At 38.5% G+C, this 14091-nt stretch overlaps 1 protein-coding gene across 1 annotated transcript; it reads left to right on the plus strand.

Annotated features, from left to right (window-relative positions):
* LOC135467706 (dual specificity mitogen-activated protein kinase kinase 6-like) lies at positions 1–13612 on the plus strand. The gene is made up of 8 exons (XM_064745525.1): positions 1–355; positions 2931–3084; positions 5127–5246; positions 5604–5723; positions 8224–8403; positions 8665–8748; positions 9457–9596; positions 10649–13612. Exons 2-8 carry the CDS (start codon positions 2944–2946, stop codon positions 10803–10805), a joined length of 942 nt encoding a protein of 313 aa, XP_064601595.1. The 5' UTR covers positions 1–355; positions 2931–2943; the 3' UTR covers positions 10806–13612.
* The last annotated feature ends 479 nt before the right edge of the window (positions 13613–14091 follow it).

Raw genomic sequence — 14091 nt, forward strand, 5'->3', positions numbered from 1 at the left:
GTGCTCATAGTTTGAAACTGAAAGGAGTAACTCCGTCATTCGGTCAGCAAATTTGTTATTCCTACTTGAGATTAAGGTCGGCGTCTATCTTAATCCCAGCGTCTACAAAATTTTGTCTTCAGATTTTTAGTTGATTTAACTCAAAGTTGTTCCCTCCGGCGAAATCCCCGAGAAAAGCCCTGAGCTACATTTAGGTGCGAGATTGGCTTTCCACGCTCTTCGTCAGGTGTGGTGTCGAAGGTGAAAGTTGAGGCCGACGTAAGACCTGTGACGATGTTTAATGATGAATATGTTGTAAAACCTCTCTAGACTGCTACAAAATTATCTCACGATTCTGGTAGACCTACTAGGACAGGTAAAGTATTGTTTCTGTGGTCTTACGATATAAATACCTGGTAGTTATACTCTCAGGGCTAGTGCCTTAGGTTTGCTATCTCAGACAGGCTGACGAACTTAGGCTGACCTACTCGTATATTGAAATATAAATTCATGAGGAAATCCTCAAGCATCCACAGTTTGCTGGCTGGCCTTCCCACGTACGGACAGAAAGAAAGCCAGCATGAGCTAGACTTGAACTCAGAGTGACCACATTGGTGAGAGGCTCCTGGGTCATTGCTCCATGCTGGTATGCTAACCACCTCGGACACTGTCATGTCTCTTTACTTAATGTGTTACTGAGCAGTATTTTAATTTATTAAAAAAACTGTATTTATCCTACATACATTTGGCATAGGTAGGGGTACTTTAAAATATATAATTTAATCATGACAATAGTTTATTAAGAACAGGGCGCAGACTTAAACAACAAAAGCATGTGGTAGGCTACCAGTAATCTGTGGAATTTATTATTAATCCACATAATCTAGTGTCAGACTGGGAGGGATTAGGTACTATAGTTTTGGATTCAGTACATGGTAAATAGTGGATGCAAGGTGACAAACGTTGTGAGAGGATAATGTTGAGATTGATAGATTGAGTAGGAAGAATAATAACATTGGATGTGTATGTATGTATGTATGCTTGAAGTTTAACCTCATACATGTACTTTAGTATCTTTAGATATGAGTACATATACTGTGGCAGGGCACGTCGAGGTGCCGCCACTGAAGTATCATGCCAAAGACACTAGACATGACACCCCAAGAATATTTCACTTATACGATGGTGGCCAGCATTATGGTGGGAGGAAACTGGGGTGAGCCTGGGGGAAAAAAATGGGGTATGAAGTGACCAATGGTTGTTAACACTGGATATGGAAGGACCAATAGATTGGGTGGGAAGCATGGTAAGACTGGATATGAAGGGACCACTAGATTGGGTGGGAAGCATTGTGACAGTGGATATGAATTGACCAATAGATTGTGTGGGAAGTATGGTAACACTGGGTGTGAAGGGACCACTAGATTGTGTGGGAAGCATGGTAAGACTGGATATGAAGGGACCACTAGATTGTGTGGGAAGCATGGTAAGACTGCATATGAAGGGACCACTAGATTGTGTGGGAAGCATGGTAAGACTGGATATGAAGGGACCACTAGATTGTGTGGAAAGCATGGTAAGACTGGATATGAAGGGACCACTAGATTGTGTGGGAAGCATGGTAAGACTGGATATGAAGGGACCACTAGATTGTGGGAAGCATGGTAAGACTGCATATGAAGGGACCACTAGATTGTGTGGGAAGCATGGTAAGACTGCATATGAAGGGACCACTAGATTGTGTGGGAAGCATGGTAAGACTGGATATGAAGGGACCACTAGATTGTGTGGGAAGCATGGTAAGACTGGATATGAATGGACCACTAGATTGTGTGGGAAGCATGGTAAGACTGGATATGAAGGGACCACTAGATTGTGTGGGAAGCATGGTAACACTGGATATGAAGGGACCACTGGGATTGTGTGGGAAGCATTGTGACTGGATATGAAGGGACCACTGGATTGTGTGAGAAGCATTGTGACAGTGGATATGAATGGACCAATAGATTGTGTGGGAAGCATGGTAACACTGGATATGAAGGGACCACTGGATTGTGTGAGAAGCATTGTGACAGTGGACGTGAATGGATCAATAGATTGGGTGGAAGGCATGGTAACATTGGATATGAAGGGACCAATAGATTGTGTGGGAAGCATTGTGACAGTGGATATGAATTAACCACAAGATTTTGTGGGAAGCATGGTAACACTGGATATGAAGGGACCAGTAGGTTTGGTAGGAAGCATGGTAACATTGGATGTGAAGGGCTCAATAGATTGGGTGGGAAGCATAGTAACACTGGGTGTGAAGGGCTCAATAGATTGGGTGGGAAGCATGGTAACACTGGACATGAATGGACCAATAGATTGGGTGGGAAGCATGGTAACACTGGACATGAATGGACCAATAGATTGGGTGGGAAGCATGGTAACACGGGACATGAATGGACCAATAGATTGGGTGGGAAGCATGGTAACACTGGATATGAAGAACCGATTGGGTGGAAGGCATGGTAACATTGGATATGAAGGGACCAATAGATTGTGTGGGAAGCATGGTAACACTGGATATGAAGGGACCACTAGATTGTGTGGGTAGCATGGTAACACTGGATATGAATTGACCACTAGATTTTGAGGGAAGCATGGTAACATTGGATGTGAAGATTGGGTGGAAAGCATAGTAGCTAGACCAATGAAGTCGATTGAATTGCAGTTATCATCACAGCATTTTTTTGACCAAATTCTGCTTAAAGTGGTGATACTGACCTAGGCAAACTGACGAGGCTGTATTTCGCCGGTTACGTGTGACCATTTGCCAGCTATCACGCTGCAATCGCTGCTCTGCTCTTACTCTCTATGCTTTACATCTTTAATTATATTATGTACTAGAGACCATTTGTCCTAATACCAGTTTTAGTTGACCTGTTATGGTGTGATGTGTGCTTCAGGGCTGATATAGAGATGGACTGTATAGCCCTGGATGGACAGCTCTACGGGTGGGAGGACACTGACATGCGGATATTGTGTAATCTAGGGCATGGGACACATGGAGCTGTAGAGAAGGTTCACCACAGGCCAAGTAATGCTGTCATGGCTCTCAAGGTATATGTTACTAACACAGTGTGCTCCTTGTGGCAACTCTGTTGCAGGACTGTGAACTGTTGACAGTTTTTGTGATGCCATTGTTGAAAGAATAACAACTGTCCAAGAAAATAAATAAAGCTCCATATCCATCCAGCGATAACTTATGTATTTATTTGATTTGTATTTTAAGCTCAAGAATGTTTCACGTATGATAGGCTTTATATCCGTATATATCCAGCAGTATATGGTAGGCTCCATATCCATTGAGCCCTAAATGAAAGGTTCCATATCCATCCAGCCCTAAATGATAGGCTCCATATCCATCCAGCATTAAATGATAGGCTCTGTGTTAATCCCTCATGCTGGCTTCCTTTCCGTCCATAAGCGAGAAGGTCTTCCAGCAACCTGCGGATGGCATTGGGTTTCCCCTGGCTCTGCCCGGTTTCCTCCCAACATAATGCTGGCCACCGTTGACTAAGTGAAATATTCTTGTGTACAGCATAAAACACCAATCAAATAAATAAATGAAAAAATCCATGTTCATCCAGCATTAAATGACAGGCTCCATATCCACCCAACATTAAATGATAGGATCCATATCCATCTGGCCCTTACTGATAGACTCCATGTCCATCCAGAGTGAAATGACAGGCTCCATGTCCATCCAACATTAAATGATAGACTCTGTATTCATCCAGTATTAAATGTGGGCTCCATATCTGTCTAGCAGTCCTAAATGATAGGCTCCATATCCATCCAGCACTAAATGATAGGCTCCATATCCATCCAGAACTAAATGATAGGCTCCATATCCATCTAGCACTAAATTATAGGCTCCATATCCATCCAGCATTAAATGATAGGCTCCATATCCATCCAGCACTAAATGATAGGCTCCATATCCATCTAACTCTAAATGATAGGCTCCATATCCAGCCAGCACTAAATGATAGGATCCATATCCAGCCAGAACTGAATGATAGGCTCCATATCCATCCAGCATTAAATGACAGGCTCCATATCCATCCAACACTAAATGATAGACTCCATAACCATCCAACACTAAATGATAGGCTCCATATCCATCCAGCATTATATGTCAGGCTCCATATCCATCCAGCATTAAATGACAGGCTCCATAACCATCCAGCACTAAATGATAGACTCCATAACCATCCAGCACTAAATGATAGACTCCATAACCATCCAGCATTAAATTAAAGGCTCCATATCCATCCAGCATTAAATGATAGGCTCCATATCTGTCCAGCAGTCCTAAATGATAGGCTCCATATCCAGCCAGAACTGAATGATATGCTCCATATCCATCAAGAACTAAATGATAGGCTCCATATCCATCCAGCACTGAATGATAGGCTCCGTATCCATCCAGAACTAAATGATAGGCTCCATATCCATCCAGAACTAAATGATAGGCTCCAGATCCATCCAGAACTAAATGATAGGCTCCATATCTGTCCAGCACTGAATGATAGGCTCCATATCCATCCAGCACTGATTGATAGGCTCCGTATCCATCCAGAACTAAACGATAGGCTCCATATCCATCCAGCATTAAATGATAAGCTCCATATCTGTCTAGCAATCCTAAATGATAGGCTCCATATCCATCCAGCACTGAATGATAGGCTCTGTATCCATTCAGAACTAAATGATAGGCTCCATATCCATCCAGAACTAAATGATAGGCTCCAGATCCATCCAGAACTAAATGATAGGCTCCAGATCCATCCAGAACTAAATGATAGGCTCCAGATCCTTCCACCATTTAATGATAGGCTCTACATGTTTATGATTCCGTGAATATAAAGCTATCGAATTAAACTATTATTCTTGCAGGTTTCTAATCTTACTTCATCCTTATCTATTTTAGTTACTCTAATAAGATAGTGGGTTATGTGTTGTGTGAGTGTTAGTTTTGTTGATTACAAACATTGCTAATGAATTGTCATATGTTGATGTTTAAGAAATGTGTTCTCCTGGAGCGGCACCTTCTAGCTATCAGATTGTAGTCTTTCCATGTTACTAAATGTTGACAGCGAATTCCATTGACTGTGAACAAGACAGAACAGAAGAAGTTAGTGATTGATCTGGACACAGCGATGAAATCTGGCAAATGTTCTCACATAGTGCAGTATTACGGAGCGGTCATTGGAGAGGTAGACCACAAACTTCAAACTTGTCCAATTTTACTAGATATGATACAGGTTTAATTCTGAACTACATCTAAACACAGAGGAAATGTTAAACTTTATTTTCAAATTTTTACCTGTTGGTTTCTTGGATGTCTTACCTCGGCTGTTCTTCATGTTGTCACACATATAGCTTGCTGTTGGTTGACAAATCTGAACATATATAACATTTCAGTCGTACAATTATATTTTATCATAAACAAGATCAAAATGGGTCTTCTCACTCTAACTATGAACATTACAGGTCATAGTTCAAATCCAGAGTACATCTCCAAACTCACAAAAATTAATAATTAAAATAAAGATTTATCCTTCCTTTTGTAGGGAGTTGTGTGGCTGTGTATGGAAGTGATGGACACTTCATTAGCACACTTGTGTGATATAGTGTACAAGGAAACGAAATCATCCATACCAGAGAATGTCTTAGGCAAAATAGCAATTTCTGTAAGTATAGGACAGGCTTTCATGTTGTGATGTTGAGTTATTACTGAGACGACACACAAATTATCTGTTATTCCTCTTAGCTGATTATCATCGTCACATGACTGAAAAATTTTTAAGTACGATGTTAAACCCAAAGCACTCACTCACTCACTCTTAGTTCAATAGTTTTGTAAAAATTTGCCACATTTTTCAAGTAAAATAAATGTCAAAATATATAACTTTTGGTGTTGAAACTCACTTTGAGTTGGCAGGTTATCATTCGTACCCTTCAAACAAACTTCAAAACACCTTTCTAAGATCACTAGAATCAGACAAAATATGGCAATCAGTCATGGTAGAAGCTTTAGGTCATTTACAGTGCTTTTACTTCAAGGGAGATAATCCTGGTAGCCACAGTGTCCACCGTTGTAAGTTTTATGTATGTATATATCAGGGTTTCTGCCAGGAAATAACTTTTGAGTCTGCTTTTGAGTAGGGGTGTGGGGAGAGTGCGAGAGGGTGGTATTCAAGTTTTTAGACTTTTGTTAACCTGTAATTCATGATGTCTGTAGTAAAATTCCTGTGTCATATCAGTCTTCACACGATCGAGTCGTTGAAGCGAAAATATGTGCCAAAACTTGCGCATCATGGACAAAAGTCAGGTGAATTACATTTGCTCAAGGCTTTGCGACCTTGTGGACAATTTTCGTCTTATCCTATGGCGTATACGAGGGGCAATTCGATGATATCTCGCTTTGACATTTTACACGTGAAGATTGTTTTCACACGCTGTGCATGTGCACCTGTGAATGACCTTTCTGACCTGTCAGGGCACATCATCTCGCTTATCGAATGTTGATTTCTTGTCACTATGAACAATATTTTGCAAAAATGATTGACATATGAAGAGGTCAGTCAAGTAGAACATCCTTGGACTGGATTTGCGGGCGGCTATAGGCCTAGGTATTCTAGCTATTGTGCTGGAGCACTTTGGGCCATTAGTGCTATCCCTGCGTGCACTATCCCTGCGTGCACTATCCTTGTGTGCACTATCCCTGTGTGCATTAGGTCATTGGTCTGGGACACATTCATACTAAAAATGAAAATTTTGACAAGATGCATGAATGAAAATGGTTGGTGATGTAGCAGATACACAAGAGTTTGGCAGGTGTGCAGATTGGTTTGTTTACATATCCTTTAAAAGGATTCAGATATTCCACTGGCGATTGAAAAGTCTTCTTTGTTTTACTTCTTTATCTGAGGGGTAGCTTTTCTGAGGGAATGGGTCTGTTTACCAGATGCTTAGCAGAATCTCTCTATAAGCTTGGGGTTTTACATTGTACTTCACAATTTTTCAGTCATATGATGACGAAGAGTCATTAGGTGTGTATACACACATGCTGCCAAAGTGTTGCTGACACTGAAGTATAGTGCCAAAGACACCAGACTTGACACCCACCCATTGACACTTTACTGAATAACCGGGCCAACAAGTCCTGTTTCCTTACTCTAACCTCTTAATGCTGAGCGCCAAGTGAGGCAGAAAAAGTATCATTTTTACAAGTCTTTTGTATGACCTGACCTGGGTTTGACCCCAGGCCTCCCGACTTTGAAGCGGATGCTCTAACCATCAGGCCATCGAAGTGGTTGTTTTTATGTGTATTGAAAATTGTAATGACCTGCAAGGATGGTTGTTGTGCTCTTTTCACATGAACAGGGAGAATTTACTTTTACACATGTAGCTTCTTCGAGATTTTCCTATCAGTCCACATTTTCAACTTTTAGCCAGTTATATCTGATTTAATGTGGTGTGGCTCAGGTTGGAAGTGCGACCAAGACTCGTGGAGGCCAAGCTTCTAGTTACTCTTGTTGAAAGTCCACTAACCTGTCACTGATAAAGTTTCTGGGTCAAATCCACCTCTCACTTTAGCTTCATGTTGCATCAGAAAATTTGTCAAATACCTGGCAAAGTGGTACCCTCCTGGGCGGAGACCTGTTTTCTTCACATATTTAGTGTTTGATGCCAAACACAGATAAAAATGTTTTTATGGCCGTTTTTCCAGATTTTGTTTAAATTTTATAACAGAGAAGACATAGTTTCCATTACCAGAATGCAAGAAGCTATATAATCATTGAAAAAGTTTGGGGTTAGCTTTATCTGAACTAAACATTTGTAATGTGGGTAATTTTTTCAAGTATATTTCAATATTTTTCATATATATTTATATGATTGTTGATCAGTGCCATAATTAGGAATTGTTCACTTATAAGATGGTGGTCAAATTTTTGGTGGAAAACCGGGGTAAATTAAACCACCACCCTTTGGCAAGCAACTAACAAACTGTCCCACATGTGACGTACAGCTCTATATTATGGTGAAAGACAAATGGACTTTGACCCATATTAGATTGTTCAAATGGTGAACAGTCAAATGGAAGGCTATCTATTGCACATGTCTTGTGTATGCACATACCCTGTATATCCCTCACCTACATTGACATTCACCCAACTCTCATTTCAGGTGGTTAAAGGCCTACATTATCTCAACTCTACCATGAAAATTCCTCACAGAGATGTGAAACCATCCAATATATTGGTGAACAGAAAGGGAGAAGTGAAGATCTGTGATTTTGGAGTCAGTGGCCATTTGGTGGATTCGGTGCAAAAAACGAGGGAATCAGGGTGTAAACCTTACATGGCAGTAAGATTTTGTCACACTGTATATAATAGACTGTATGTGTAGTGTAACTGTATGTAATAGATTGTATGTGTAGTGTAACTGTATGTAATAGATTGTATGTGAAGTGTAATTGATATGTACATGACCACAGGCAGGATATAATTGATGCAGAATTATTGTTCATGGAATTTCTCTGCTATACATGTAGTAAATTTGACTCCTGTTTATAATATGTATACAAGTATTTGCTCTAAGTTTCTGTTGGTTTTTTTCTCTTTATAGCCAGAAAGAATCAACCCTGAATCAGATGTTTTAAATAATGAGTACAGTATATGTTCAGACATTTGGAGTTTTGGTATAACGATGGTAAATATTTCAGAAAATTTCCAGAGAATTACATTTTTTTCTTGTGTTGCTTAGTGGTATATTATGACATTGTTATCCTTTGTACATATATATGTTTTTACCTTTATATTCAGAAATAATGTTTATAAAAAAAGAGGTAACTTCAGTGTGTACTTGATATAATTGTTCCAAAAGAGAAAGAAACATTAAAAATGAAGTATGCATCAATAGAAAGACCAATAAAAACAATATCTGAAAATGCCTTTACTTATGTTTTTTTTTTAACTGCATTAAATGCAGAGAAAAAAAATTTGAGAAATTACTGAAATATATTGAAATTGAATGTTGTCAGCGATGTTACACAACTTGTTCTGTGCTCTTTCTTTTTATTCCATTTTTGTGATAGACAAGATTGTGATGTTTACAAAGCCCTCCTTACAGCCCATGCATTTCACTGTATTTAATTTAATGAAGAAAAAAATATGAAAACAACGGTAATTTCAGATTTAGTTTTAATGGCCTTTCTAGCGATGCTTACTTCAATTTTAATGCTTCATTCTTTTTTAAATAATCCCCTTTCCCTCAGATGGCAAACCCCATAGCTACTTTTGATGTTAAACTTGCTAACTGTACAGTGTAACTGTTTATTTTTCCGATGTTCTTACTGAGTGCAACATTGAACGTAAAGCTAAATATGTAATCATTATGATATAAATGAACACATTTCAGGTAGAGCTGGCGACTGGTACATTTCCCTATGAAAAATGGGTAAGCCCTATTCAGCAGTTACAACAGGTTGTCGACGGAGACCCACCCAGGCTACCACCAGACAAATTCTCAAAAGATATCGAGGATTTTGTTGCCAAAATGTATGTAAACACTCTCTTGATTCTGTGTTAAAAAATTAGAAGAGAATTCCTGACAGCATTATTGTTGAGTGCTCAGCATACAGTAAAATTGAGAAATGATTTTTCATTATTCTGGACTCAAAGCAAAGGCATCTTCTTTGTAAACAGTAACCACAAAACATTTGGACAGTGGTAACATAACCATGGCATGGCATCATCATTTTGGTTATAATGGTGGCCTACAGGTTTGAAAGAGGTAGTAGGCTTGATGCATGGATTTTAATAGTTTTTCTCCTCAAATACATAAAATTATGGACCCCAAGGAATCACTTTTGTAGTAACTCAGAAAATTATGGTAGAATTCTGTGTTGAAGTTCTCCTTTAAGAACTTTTAAGGTTTTGGCCATGGTGAACAATCCAGTATCTTAGCCCTACATAGCAATATTTAAGCACCTTTTTTGTTTAAAGGTGTGCAAAAACTTAAAAACATCCATGAAAAAAAATTGTTTAACTTATGCCCCCTGTAGTCAGGATGTCTACAGTATAAGTCAAACTGCTTATTTCATATTTAGTTTACAGGTTTATATTAGTGTGAACTGGGTTCTTATTGAATCTGGGGCTGTTTTGTGCAAATTTATATAGTTTCCACTTCAACTGACAAGTAAATGTAACAACATCTTGATTATAATAGAAGTTAAACATCATATGATAAGGATTTTACATTTGATCCACAAATTCATATTGGAGTGAACTGTGGCGTTTCAATGGACTTTCAGGTTTCCAAGTCAACGGACTGGTACTATCATTTGATTATCATGATCACAAGAGAAGTTCCATGGCAGTGGACTGAAAAATAGTTGGCTTTCAATGATGTGAACTATAGAAATCCGATGGTTTTACACACGGATTCCATATGGGTTAATATGGGGATAAAGTAAATCCATCTAAAATTATGTAGGACTGGTTTCTGGTTTTGAGGCAACAGACTGAATATAGCAAGTTCCACACAGACAAAGGTGTTAAATCTGCCGTTGGGGTCGTGTGTGCCACACTCACTCCTTGTTTCTTTTTAGGTTAACAAAAAAAGTTGAACAGAGGGCTACCTGTGTTGACTTATTGGAGCATCCATTTGTGAAGAAATATGAAGAAGAGGATGTGGATATGGCTGGTTATTTCTCAACTGTTATGGAGAAGCAGTGTGACTTAAATGAAAATGTGCAAGGTCACTGACATTAGGAGAGGTCAAATATTGTACCATATTATACAGGATATTGTGTAATGCAAAATATCATTCATTGTGTAATGAAAAAATCAATCACTAAAGCCGTTATCGAATTTTACAAAATCTGTTAGGATGTTTGTTTTTTGTTGGCATGATCATCTGTGTCTTCAAAATGACTTTTTCTGTTACCATGGAATATGTGCTATGAGCTTACATGATGGCATTGTGTTTTGTGATAGTCTCATTTTTTCTAGTAGACAGTGTACATGTTTAATGATAAAGTTTTGCGAGAAATCTAGCATTTCATGTTATAAACTTTTCCCATGTTTTTGTAATGTATGCAATGTGTGGGCTCTGTGATATTAAATCTGTTATTTTTGCACTACGGCTTGTGTGCATTTGCCACTGTTAGATGTACATTTAATTTAACATTATGATGTGTGTGTGGGTAGAAGGATATTATATGTCAACTTGTGTATATTTTGTGATGTAATGCGTGCCTGCAGAGGTGAGGTGTCTAACATGGCTGACTCCAGATCTGCAGCTCTTGTACATCCATATATACATGTAACTGAATATCGCTAGGTTTTGTTTTGTTGACATATACATGGGTGTCCCAGATGAACCACTGGAAGGTGTATATACACATGTACCTGGCAACATTATATACCCAGATGAATCAACCATTTTGTCTTTGTATTTTTCGCATAAGAATAAAAATCTCCTTCCCTCTGAGAGGCAATATTTTTAACAGTGTTTTATGCTCAGAAAAATGGTTAATGTGTACATCATGTATGTACATTCATGTGGACTGTTAAATCCACAGACTTGTCTCTCACGCAGAGGATATAAATATGTGAACATGTAAATACTTTGTGTGTCTTGTTGGACCTGAAAACTGCACTGTTTGTCTGTCTGTCAGTGATTGTACATGTATGTATTAGTTTATCATTAGTTTTTTCATGTGCACATGCAAATGTTTATCTGTAATTTTATTTTGTGTGTTTCATGACAAATTCCAGTTCAGCACATGTTAGTAAGCCAATTATTTTGAGGTAGGTTCTTAGAAGCTATCGTAGAGTTCATTGTTTTGGTAAATGGAAATCAGTAGTAGGGCCAGGAAACATGACTGGTTGGCCTGATGTCAGTACAATATGACTGGGTGGGGTGTCATGTCTGGTGTCTTTGGCATGATACTTCAGTGACGGCTACACTTTGGTGGCATGGACTTGCCCTCCCACAAGAAGACACAGCATATGCACACAGACATAATGACTCCTCGTCATCATATGACTGAAAAATTGCTAAGTATGAGGTTTAATTCTGTATGAGAATATTAAAGTCTTTGCATTATTTGTGGGTGTGCTATCAAGGTCAAATGGTTGGAGATTTTACAGACAGAGAGAAGGCAATAAAACTTCCAGTAGCTAGGTGGCTTATGAATATTAATATTATGTGTATGCCAGTGTCGTTAAAAGGAAAATTCAATATTTTTGTATAGTGAAAATTCATATATTTATTTATTTCACTGTTGTTTAATGCAATATTCAAGAAATGTGCACTTTATATACAATGGTGGCCAGTGTGGTGGGCGTAGGAAACTGAATTGCCTGGAGTAAACCACCAACCTTTGGCAAGTTGTTTTAGTAGAAGGCAAGTGACCTCCAGTAAGTATTAAATGCAATGAAGGCTTTTATTAACCATTTCAATCACAGCCTTCACCTTTTATAACATATACAGGAATTAAAGGAAAAGAAAATTTATATATCAGTCAAATAGCATTGAAAAGATTATGCATTTCGTTGCAGGTGCATACCATAAAAAATTCTAATATGTACCTGAAGTTCATAAATTATAAATAAAGTCATCGCCATCATCAGCTGTGGGCAACTGCATTTTGCCTAAGAACTAGTCCTGAAGTCTTCTATACTAGGAGAATTGCCATCTGAACCCGCCGAAGTGCAGTTCGTACATTTCCGGTAGAACTCTTCTACCCAGAAGGTAGTGAACAGTACAGTTCATTTTCCTCTTAACGATTGGAAAACTGGAATGTTGGACGTAGGTTCCGAGTTTACACGAACAAGCAAGCAGTTTTAATGACTCTCATTGGCTGAGAGGCAACACACCCCCAACATAAATTACAGGGTGTTAAAGATGGATGACGCGATGGACTCAGCAATTTATGCCAGCTTTGCCGTTTTCAGGCAAGTATGGTGAGGAAAAATCACAAAATTATTCAGGAGGCACCACCAGATAGAAAAAAATGTGCTCTTTTCAGCCTATAGTGTCATTTTTTAAAGTTTTCTTTCCCTTTAATGTACTGACTGTGAGATTGTAAATTCTTATTTTTTTAAAAATAGTTTTGTAGTGATTGTTGTATATAATATTTTTTTAAGACATGTTCAGATTGTTGTAAATAATATTTTTTCAAAACAAGATGTTCATAGGCCTTCCTCTTATTTATATTATTATATCTTTGCTGAGTACGTGTTTTAAATCAGAACATGCAACCGTGACAAACTGACTTCAGGCAGACGTAGATCAATGGAACTGGGTACAACTGGAGCCTTTTTTGTTCATAACCACAGAATCGCCGAGTTTAAGAGCACATGTTCTTGGAGCAAGTTGCAACGTTTCCCATGACATGGTATTGTGCATCCTAGTCAAATCAAACTTTTTGATATTAAAATTTTTGGAGGTAAACATTACAGTAGTGACTGTTAACTGTTAAATAAAAAAGGGTCATTGATTAAGGCCTTGACCAAAAGGGGAATTTTTAGAAGGGGAAGTTCTGAATCATTTTGCCCAGTGTTAAACAGCCATTTTTCATAATTTTCAAGTAAACAAAGTTTGTCATTAAAACAATTGTATCTTTGTAAGTACTGTGTTTACTGAATACCTTTAATGTTGCAATTGGCCTCATTTTACCAATGAAATTTACCCCAACTTCGGCCAAGCTGCAACATCTTAACATGGTGTACCTGCAGGTAAATTCCACAGAAATGGCTGCGTCTGCAATCTCCCTTTGGCGCATATATGAAAATATCATAATAATATGGTTAATATTAACCCCAGTGTATGGGCCATGAGGCTTCCGTAGTGACTTATGTATGGAGGTTTATTTGAGGTGTTATGCACCATGCCCCAGTCTCCCATACTTGAAGGCTGAATGAAGATCAGTGACAGCTGCTGTCTTCAGCACATATCAGTATTACACGATGCCACAAATTGCTACATAACTCTGATCAAATGATTGCTAGCACTTAGTGAATGTTCAGAATTACTTGCTAGGGT

This window comes from Liolophura sinensis, chromosome 1, assembly GCF_032854445.1.
Source record: "Liolophura sinensis isolate JHLJ2023 chromosome 1, CUHK_Ljap_v2, whole genome shotgun sequence".
Lineage (NCBI taxonomy): Eukaryota > Metazoa > Mollusca > Polyplacophora > Chitonida > Chitonidae > Liolophura > Liolophura sinensis.